The following is an 11188-nucleotide window of genomic DNA, read 5'->3' as shown; positions in this document are numbered from 1 at the left end:
AACTAGGATCAATTCATTTTAAAATTTTAGTTATGAATTAAGTGGATTAAGTGGAATATAAAGTAACTATATCGGTGGGTTAACTCAAATTATAATTTTAAAATAAAAAAAATTAACAGTGATCCCAAAGTAAAACCGTATTGTTCACCTACAGAAATATGATAGTATACTGTCTTGTTCAATTGTTCGGTATTTTTGCCACAAGAAGCAAGGATCCGGCATTGTCCAACTATCAATTAAATGATAAATGTAAGAAAACTACGCGATACCTAAATACATAGTAAATTGTATGTCAAGGGGTTTTTTGTCCCTTTCTTCCCTTCCAAATACGAACCATTTTTTAATGAGATTCCAAAAATGGTAAGGTGTCAATTTAATGCTGCATTTTCAGACAATATTAATAATAATAATTTATCGTTTCTTATTTATTTCTTTTCTTAATAGAGAAACCAATTATGAAGAAACGGAACCGAGTGTCTGTCTCCAACACTGTCAGCGTTCCTAATGAATGAAATTACAGAGTCAGAAATTAAAAAAAAAAAGTAAAAAATAAATAAAGGTAAAATGATGCTGCGTTATTTTCTGATCTATGAAAATAAGCTATAGTTGTATAGATATTTCACCTCAAGGGAGCACAAGAAAACAACTGGTCGCGAACCCGTGTAGTGCAAGGTCACTGTGATAGATGACTGATCAAAGAAGAGTTTTGACCATAGATGTTAAATCTGTCCCTCGACGAGTCAATTTAAATTGTATTTTATTTTATATCGGTTCCGAGGTTGATATGATCATATCATATAAAACTCGATAGTCAATTTTAAATATATTTAAAAATATATATATATATATATATATATATATATATAAAAATTATTTTAATGTGCTGATATTAAAAATAATTTTTTTAAAAAATATTTTGATATATTTTTTATATAAAAATATTTTAAATCATTATTGTTATCATAATTCTAAATAGATTTTTTCTATCATAATTCTAAACAGATCTTTTATAGTAAAATAAATCGATGACAAATAATTGTTAGTAACTCTGCATCCGAAGAGGAATGGTTTTTGTTTTTCAAAGCTGAACAAAATTTCTGTAAAAGTATTCACTGCAAATAAGAAGGCAAGCAGCATACTGGGTAGTCGAGCAAAGTCTAGGGTCTCCAAAAAATTACCCACCAGAGGATAGTCCTGATACTGCATGAATTTAAGACACTTGAACGTAATTCTTAAGCTTTCCATATTGATTAAGCTACATCTTTGGGACTTGAAAATGCATCCACTGTTGCTCGCAATACTGCAACATCATGATTCCATGCACAGTATTTGCATACATTTTAGTGTCCTTGTCCAAATAGCATCTTCAAAAGCACTAATCTAATAAAATGTTTGTTTTTATCGCTACATCCTGGCACTAAAAAAGCACTTCACCATTTTTTTACATTTTTTATCTTTTACTTTTCTTTTTTCTGGTGTTTTTCTGTTCTTAATGAAATGGGAGAACTCCAAATCATTCCTCTTTTTAACAAGAAGAAAAGAAAAGGCCAACCTTATGAATTTCATGCCATATAAAGACTTGAAGAGGTCATCCCTCTCTCTAACAACAAGAGTAGAACAGGTCAACCTTAAGAATCTCTACCAAGCAGATATATAAATTTGAAAAACAGCGATGCCATATTAACGAAATGTTAAAAAAAGAAGACAAACGAAAAGGAATTGCTGTTCAGTTGATTTACATATAGACAATCATTTCTTGAGATAAATACAGAACACCCATATGTTCAAGCCTTGAAAAAAAAAAATCTTGCAAATAACTATGCCATGGACATGTTAGAAAGCCGACTAGGCGTTGGCTGGAAGTTAAATCACCGAAGGGTTAACCTCCGATTTGGTGGTGCCAAAGCCCTCCTTAATATCTCTGTATTTGCTTGATTTCTTCTTAACTTGTCACTAGGCACCAGGTAGCCGTGCTTGCTACACCTGACTGACCCCGGACGGTTTGAGCAAGTACAAGTTGACCGTGGCCTGGGAGATATGGACGCTACTTGATTATTTCCTCTAACCCTGTTGCCCTCACCAAGTGACTGTCTTGCTGGAGGTTGTAGCCTTCCTATCGTCTGTTTTTGGGAGATGGTTTCCATTTTGTGAGCCAAGAAAGAGATGGAGGTGTGATTTTGAGCTGGAAATGAGAGAGAATTGTTCTGTCACAGTTGGCTTCTCGTATGTTAAAAGCTTTTTAAACAGTAATGCAATCATGCATGTTTTGACGAGGCTTTTCTTCAGGACTTTCTCTGTTTCTCATGATTCCATATGGTTAGGCTTGGCAAGAAGACTTTGAACTGTTAAGCACCTGGTAGTGTGTCAATCAAGGCTTGGTGGATACAAAGCCATTGTTTTTGACTTTCAAATGTTAGACTACTTGTCAAACCACAACGGTTTACTCGGCATATTAATGGCTTCGATGACCAGCACCGACATGATTTTGGAGTATTCGAGAATGTGATTATGATCATTATTTTGTTAAATGTTTTTTATTTTTTTAAAAATTATTTTTGATATTAATATATTAAAATAATCTGAAAAAATATTAATTTAAAATAAAAAATAAAAAATTTCAAAGTTTTTTAAAAGTGATTTTAAAATATAGAAACAAACAAAATTTATGAATGGAACCTTCTTACCTTTTTTTTTGTGCTTCCTTTTACTAATATTTATTCCTTTTGCCAATTCTTTGGCAAGTTATGGAATTTCATTTTAAATGGAACCTTTTGAAGTGTTCGGTGTGGATGGTGATTTGTGAAAAAGGTTTTTTTTTTTAATATTTTATTATTGCGCCAATTTGAATATACATGTATAACTATAAGATCCAATTAAAAAAATAATAATAATCTTAATGTTAAAACTAATATATAAAAATACAGTTATTATGTAGTTTCTTACTAGTTTATAAATTAAATGTAATAAAATAATATCTAGACTGTTGGAATTGTTTTTGGCATTTTCATGAATACAAGAGTTTAAATTTAAAAAAAATAACTTGATTATTTACTTAGATTGAATTTTAAATTAAATTATTTGAGAGTTGTTTTAATATGAACTTGCTCATAAGAGATGAATGAATTTTTTTATTTTTTTTGAATTAAAAAAGAGATGGACTCCTCAAATTTAATAAAGCACCTTTCCTAACCTCAAACCCGCAATCTCAAAAACATTCCATACGTTTTCACATTATAACACAAAACTCATATAGCCACAAGATTAAAAACAAAATATTAACTTTGGTTAAGTGTTGATATGAATAATTAAATCCACCTAATTTATTTTAATTGTTTTAGTAACTAGATATTGCATGCAATGGAAATGCAAATAAATTTTTTTTTAAAAAAAAACTTAATTTGATTGGATTCAATATTTTAAAAAAAAAAACTTAATTTGATTGGATTCAAAACATCATAGTGTCTTCTAGGGACGGATGGGAAAAAAAAATCAAGGGGGGCAAATTATAAATTAGAGGGGGCTAAGAAAAAATTTTAGTTATTTTTATTAAATATTTACAAGGAAAGGGTATTTTCTTGGAGGGGCCGGAGCCCCTACTAGCCCCCCCTCCCTTCGTCACTTGTGTCTTCAACACTTTATTCATTAATCTCTAACTTTAATTTTTAGTATTTAGAGAAATTATATAATTTTCAATGTTTGCTCCATATAAGCAGAATAGAAAAAAGAGAAAAAAAAGATTTACAAAAGACTAGCCAAAGGTGATATTACAATTTTCATGTAAGCATGAAATTAAATAATTTCTCTCTCTGTGTGTTTATGGAGCAAAAATTAATAAATAACTGCTCTAAAAATAATACAAGAGACTAACCAAAGATGAACAAGCAAATTGCAAGAAAATAATTGGCCACCCCCGTCTCATTAGGGTAGATTTTATAATCTTATGCATCATTTAATATTTGTGAGTATGATTGAAATTGTTTATAAGTGCATTTTGTTTTAAAATATATTAAAATTATATTATTTAAAAAAATATTTTTATTATTAATATGTCAAAACAATCTAAAAATATAAAAAATTATCTTTAAATTAAAAATTTAAAAATACAATTGGACCGCAACGCTAAATAAATAAATACCTTAACAATATGGTCAGGTGTTGGCATGGCCTCATCCAAATCAATATGGCATAATTCTGACTCTTTTTTCTGTCTTAAAGAAACTTTTGTTTTTGCTTTCTTTTCGGTTTGCTAATGAGCCTGCTGTTTTCAAGAGAAATTGCCTATGGATAGATTTGTTGATGAACACTGAAGCAACTTACAAACTACTCCCTCACTCTCATAAAAATAATCCTTTTTTGGATGTCTCAAAATATATAATCTTTATTTTAAAGTAAAACATCGAACATCAGAATTCACTACTTTCCTATTTAAAAAAAAAATAAATTCACATGCTTTACTATTAAATTAAATTAAATATAAAAGACAACATAGTAAGTGTATAAAAAAGTATGAAGTAGATTATGTAAAAAAATAAAATAGAAATTTTTTATGGGAACGGATGTGGTAGTTTTTAAATTTCTGCTTTTATTTCAAGCTAGCCCAACCCACCGCCAGCTATCTGCAACCCAAATCCTCGACTCTTGTCGACGATGATTGACAAATAGGTTTATTAAAAAGCTAAATCTTTTTACATTTTGTATGTGGGGGAGTGGCCAAATGTTCAATTATGAGCTACAAATTGCTAATCTGGTGCCTACCATTTGCTATAACAAGCCATGATTACGGGGCGACTTGGCCTTTGTCAACTGAATCATCAATGGTCCAGGGTGCTTTTCTGCCTGAACCATCTGTCAATTTGTGGGTCGCAGCTAAACTAGATGTTAATCCCTCTTGACCATTCTTCAAGTTCAATCATGCGCCTGAAGATTGTATAGAACTTTAGTTGGCTGGACATGGCCTCGTCAAGGAGAGCCCCATCCTTTCGGCACCTTCATTTATGAAAATGAAACTCGCATTCTTGAACTTTGCATATCAGAGTTGACAATGGCCATCTTTTAGCAGATAAAGACCTAATTGATGCATAGAATTTATTCTCAATCAAGAAGTGCTCTCCTGTTAGTTTTCAACCACTCGACCTCACAGATCTCATGTATATATATTTACTTATAAGCTGGTAATTAACCACTCAACTCACAAATATTTTATGTCTGTAAGGCATCGATCAATGGAAAGATACATCTTTGTGTGTGTGTACATGATTATCAATCTACGTACGTAAGCATGTATATCAAAAAAGATTATAATGGAAGCTAGCATTCATCTAATAAATCATATTCGCAGAGCTTTCAAGGCTTAATTAATAGAAAGCATCGTCCGAAAAGGAGACGGGGATGAATCGATAATGGCACATTTTATCAAATATCAATTTACATTCCAAGATTAACCACTGATGAATTGAATTTTTCGAAAAGTTGTTTTGTACGCTTTCCTCGGAAAGGAATGCAATTAAAGGAGATATTGATTTTGTGTGGCTTTGAGATAATGATTCCTTATGGTGATAGCGAGATGGTCCCATGGTCAGCAAGAGAAAAGCCATTTGTGAGGTAGCCTCTTGTTGTCAATATTAGTGTGTGACCCTCGACTCTGGCTAGGTCATCCAATATATAGAATATACTTAGCTAGCCATGTCTAATCAATCATCACTCGGCAGATGAAATCAAGAAAAGGACACCCACCCTCGAATACCTATCATTCTTTCGGAGATCGTACCAAACATACAATTTAATTTAATTTATATTCTAAGGCTAAAACAGAAAATCAGCTTCTTTTAATTCAATCCATCCTATCTTTCTCTACAAGTATGTGTTTGAAAGCTTTCATTTCTATATAAAATAAAAATATATAAATTATATCTTTAAATTTTATTTAATATCTTTAAATTTTTATATTAAAATATTTTTTTTAATATAATACTAAAATTTTAATAACCAAACAGCCACGAGTTTAAATTTTATAATTTCTATTTAATTATTTAATAAAAATTTAAAATAAAATAAAATAAACTTGTATAAATTTTAAGTCCAGATGGTTTTTTTTTTTGAAATATATTAAAAAATAATATAATTATATCTTGAAATTTTATCTAATAACTTAAATTTCTAAATTAAAATAAATTTGTAACTATTTACGACCTCCTAGTTTAACTTTTCATTCCGATTTATAAAGCTAAAGGATAATACTTGTAAGGAACTATTCATGAATGTCTTTTAAATTAAGAAGAGATTTTTATAAAATCCAAAGAAGTTTTTTTTTTTTTTTTGCTTTTTTATTTTTAGAAGAGATGCACCAATTAGTGCTAAAGTTACATCCCTCTTTTTATAATCTTGCAGAAGGAAAAACCAACAAGAGGTTAGTAAACTTCATTTTCGACTAATCAATCCTTTTTTTCGCTTGTTGCTCACGAGATCATCAATCTCTCTCATGCGACAACCATGTGCGTCGATTCTTTCACGTTGCTATTGTATATCATGAACATCTACAGATGATCCACTACCAACATATTTATATTTCTTTGTGTTAATTATCTGTTTTCTTTTTATATATGTATTGATCAGCGCGTGCGCGTGCGTATATTAAATTAATAATTATCTAGATTATTTCTTTTTTTTTTTTTGTCGAATGTGGCAATTCCATCTTAGAAAAGTTATCGAGTCTCTCAGGATTTACAGAATATATATTATGTCATAAGAAAATCAACTATGCTAGTTCCATAATCACAATTTAATTATACATGCTTTTGTACATGTTCTTCACAAACATGAGCGTGGCTGGAAAAGATAAAGTAACAAAAGGCACCAAGATCTCTTTTACCTTATAGGGTTTATGCATTCACCAAAAAATAGCTGCCATAAAATGCAGAAGAGCCAAGCATGCCATCTTTAAACGTCAAGCATCATTGAACAACGAAAACAACTCATAGCACAATCTTATTAAATGATCACCCAGATGAACACAAATTAATATACACAAAGGGAAACGATAAACAGTAGTGATGTTTTTGGGATAATTAAGCAACTTCTAGTAAGAATATAGTACTGTTGTACATACAAGATTTAATCTACCGTATCCTAAAGAAATATTTATATCACTCAACAATTTTATTTTTCTACAATATCAGGATCCCACCTCCAATTTTTCTTCGCTTCCTTAACAACAATATTCGAAACCAAACACGTATAGAATATATATGCAACTATATATGTCTTTATATATATATATGGCCTCGCTTCAAATTGGCAGCTACATGTTTCATTAATTTGGAGAACTGGAGACCATTAAATGACTCTCTAATCTCTTCATAACAATCAAAGTCTGATCAATACACCAATGGGAAGCTGATACTACTACTAATTAATCGCGATCGTATATACAAACAAGTATATACCGTGATCACCATTTGACCGCTTCAAATTACCCACCAGGAATGTATTTATAGGCCTAAATATAATATATGCATAGACCAGTGAATTAAGACTAATTTTAATTTAAGAGTACCAATTCATGCTTGGAATTTGATATGGTGGCCTAAAAATCCCATCTGCCATAGATCCCAACATTGTCTGTTGGTGCAATTGAGGTGTCTGTGGAAGTTCACCAAGCAGGGTGGCTACCGAACTATTCCCATCAGTCCTCACAACAATTTCATCACCATTAATACCCCCTTGAAATCTCTTACTTGATGAAGGGCCAATAATGTCCTCGCCGGTCCAATATAGTGATGGGAGTGCTCTTTTAGGTGGAAGCATAAGTAGGTCTCGCTTGGATACTGAAGAGGCCATGTGAGACAAAGAAGAGCTGCTGCTTCTGATACCATCACTGCTACTGATTATTCCTTCGAATAAATTCTGGTCATTGTCAAGCAATGCCCCAAAGTTTGTTCCTTTTGCAAGATGCAGTGTTCCATTCTGATGGCTTCCAACTGATATCGAAGGCGGTGTTGATCCAAGCACATCATCCATGGAATCATCTTTATCATGATCCATTGGTTTCTGTGTGTTGTTTTTCTTGTATATCCGACATAACACCCAATCATCAAGCTGGAAAGAAAGGTAAAACAAACAAACAAACAGCAATCACCATTAATCCTGCTGTGTATAGGGAAAGTATCGAAAGTAAAAGGACAACATATATGTAATAAAAAATTTGTAGAAAGCGATCACTGATTACCCTTAAAGAGTTTTTCTTGTTTCCCAAGTCATATCCTGGTGGCTTGTTATTGACTTTGTTATCAGCTAGCCGGTATTCATGCATGATCCAATTGGTTTTGATCCCTTTAGGAGGTTTACCACCATAGAAGACTAGTGCTTTCTTAACCCCAACCTTTTGTGTACCTCCTGAAGATAGGACTGGCTTATCAGTTCCTGTAGCCTTCCAATACCCTGAAGTTGCTGCCCTGTTTGGCCTAGCTCCATTCGGGTACTTCCGGTCTCTCGGACTAAAAAAGTACCATTCTTGTTCACCAAAAGTGGCCTTAGCTGAATACAAGATGAACCCAAGATTTACTAGGCTTTAATTCCTTACATATATAGCACACAATACTTAAATAAGAATTGGATGTAACCTGGTAATTCCCATGGATCAAACTTGTAAAGATCAACTTCTGCGATAATCGCCACAGGGAGAGGGGCAGATGTGGTCTTTTTCTTGAGGTAGTGAACCACTAGCTCTTCATCAGTGGGGTGGAACCGGAACCCCGGTGGAAGGTTTGGTTGTTGCGAGCTGCGGCCACCGCCATCACCACCGCCCGCACCTCCTGTGGAGGAATCATTTCTTTCCATTGATGGAGTAGTGAGATTGAGGAGTCGTGAGATTTAGAGGGTTTATTATCAGAGAACATGCAATTTAGAGAGGTAGTTCAAATGTTGCATAGGGGTGGCATGGCCCATTTTTTTAAAGGACAACGGGGAGAGAGTTACTCTAGCTATATACCCTGATGGATATTTAGGGCAATAATCAGGTACAAAGGAGTCTGTTTAGACTTTAACTTAATCACCAATCATAATCCAGCATGTAATACAATTGAAGGGCTGATTAGTAATTGTGGTTGTTGCGATTACATGATTAGCCATGGCTGTTCTCGCCAAATTCATGCATAGGCTGGCAAAGGCATGCAATTGTTAGTGAATGAGAAGGGATTGATGTGGGGGTGATGGGTAGCCGATAATGACGCAAACTTGAAATAGGACCATTGATGGCCTGACACGTGTAGTTCCGAAACGTGGTACAGATCGACACGTAGATGGAGAGTGGGAGTTGTGGGGGCCACAGCCCACCACAAGGCAGAAAAAAGATGAAAAAAATAAAATAGAAATAAATATAGACGGATAAGTTTATGGTGTGGGAGCAGAGCTTAGGATGTCATGCTTTTGTCCTGCAAATCCCACCACTTCAAGGGACCCTCTTCCCTCTCCCTCTTTCTAAGCCTCTTTTTTAACCTTTTTTACTAGCTGTTTATAAAAGTGTTTTACATAGAGTTTTTTCAAATTTTAATTTTTTTTATTAAAATAAATTTTATTTGATATTTTTGGTTAATTTCGATATAAAAATAAATTTTTAAAAAATAAAAAATATTATTTTAATTTATTTTCAAACAAAAATTAATTTTTTTAAAATTTAATACGGCTACCGTCTCAAACACCCTCACTTATAAAATTATTACATGTTGGCTCGCACGCGTGTAAGCCTCATGGCTTTCATTTGTCAGCCCCCACTGGAGTTAGCCTCGGTCCAAATCTCCTAGCAAAAGCAAGAATTGATTAAATTATCTTATACGTTTGGATCTTCTTTCTCAAGTTACTGCCAATCATCTCTCAAATGTCACCGTTAGATTTGAATTCGTTGAATATAGATTGAATGAATTATAAAAGCGACAAATAAATTGAACGAATGATTAAAACGACAGCATCTTCTTATATATAATGCAAAAAAAATATAAGACGATCCAAACTAAATATACATAGGGACCCTTACATTTGCTTTTTCTCACAATAAACGTGGATTCTCTGACCCTTTTTATTAGGTTTGGCTTTAGTCTTAATTTGATGGTGATAAACACATTGGGTTGATCTTTAAATTAAATTAGAACGAGGAAATTAAGGATGGAAAATAACATGATAATATGGGTCAGTGAGCTTTAAATCTTCAAAGAGATTGGATTGGTGTCTTCTACATGTGTTTCAATGTCTAGTTATTGTACACAAATATTCTAAAGACAAATATAAATTGAGAAAAAAGGTGGGATTTCTTAGTTTCTTGGTAGGAAAAAAACAAGAAGTAAGCGCAAGAGGTGCGAGGTTGAGGGGGCTACAGTGCCGTTGACTAGCAACCCAGCTGCAATGGGTCTAAAGTATCGAATTTTGATAGTTGATACCTTAACTATATCATCTTATCAGTTCAATAAATAAATAAAAACCTGAAAGAGGAAGGGTTTTTACTGTGCACTATTCATTAAAATAACATTTTGTTTTCTTCTTTTGCTTTTATATATATATATATATATATATATATATATATATATATATATTACTTTTCATGGAATTATCATGATATTATAATCTGGATTGTAAGTTTCATGAGTTAACTTAGTTCACTTAATTTGTTTTTCTAATTGGCCTCCCCCTCTTAATTTTATCATTTAAAATTGAATTAAATGAAAGTTAAACTTCATAATTTATTTTGATTTAATTTTTATAAGGTTATTTTCAACTCATGAATCGAGTAATGAGATTGACAAGTTAATTTAAGATGTATTTTTTGTTTTTTTAATTTCAATTCTATCATTTAACATTAGATTTATTGGAGATTGAACTTTATAATTTATTTTTTAAACTTACTTTTTATGATGTTATTACATATTCAGGACTTGGGTAACAAGTTTGGAGATTAACCCGAGTTTTTTTTTATCATTTTTTTCAAATTTCATATTTCAACAATAGGTTAATTGAGAATTAGAATTTATAATTTATTTTAATTTTCTTGTTACTGGATTATCCTAATCTCATGACTCAGGTCGCAAGTTTGTCAGGTTAACTTAGATTATTTTTTAATTTTTTTTTAGATTTTATCCTTTAACATTGCATTTATTGAAAATTAGTCTTCATAGTTTATTTTTATTTGTTTGTTATGGATTTA

At 32.0% G+C, this 11188-nt stretch overlaps 1 protein-coding gene across 1 annotated transcript; it reads right to left on the bottom strand.

The window, feature by feature from the left end:
- Positions 1-6959: 6959 nt before the first annotated feature.
- On the bottom strand, positions 6960-8964 carry LOC105138176 (NAC domain-containing protein 18-like). Its single transcript, XM_011044199.1, has 3 exons — positions 8619-8964; positions 8225-8532; positions 6960-8094 (listed from the first exon to the last, which is right to left on the bottom strand). The coding sequence occupies exons 1-3, from the start codon at positions 8833-8835 to the stop codon at positions 7543-7545; spliced, it is 1077 nt and encodes a 358-aa protein (XP_011042501.1). The 5' UTR covers positions 8836-8964; the 3' UTR covers positions 6960-7542.
- Positions 8965-11188: the final 2224 nt, after the last annotated feature.

The sequence above is a fragment of the Populus euphratica genome, unplaced genomic scaffold, assembly GCF_000495115.2.
Source record: "Populus euphratica unplaced genomic scaffold, PopEup_1.0 scaffold153.1, whole genome shotgun sequence".
In the NCBI taxonomy this organism is placed as follows: Eukaryota; Viridiplantae; Streptophyta; class Magnoliopsida; order Malpighiales; family Salicaceae; genus Populus; species Populus euphratica.
This window is presented reverse-complemented; position numbering and strand designations above follow the sequence as displayed.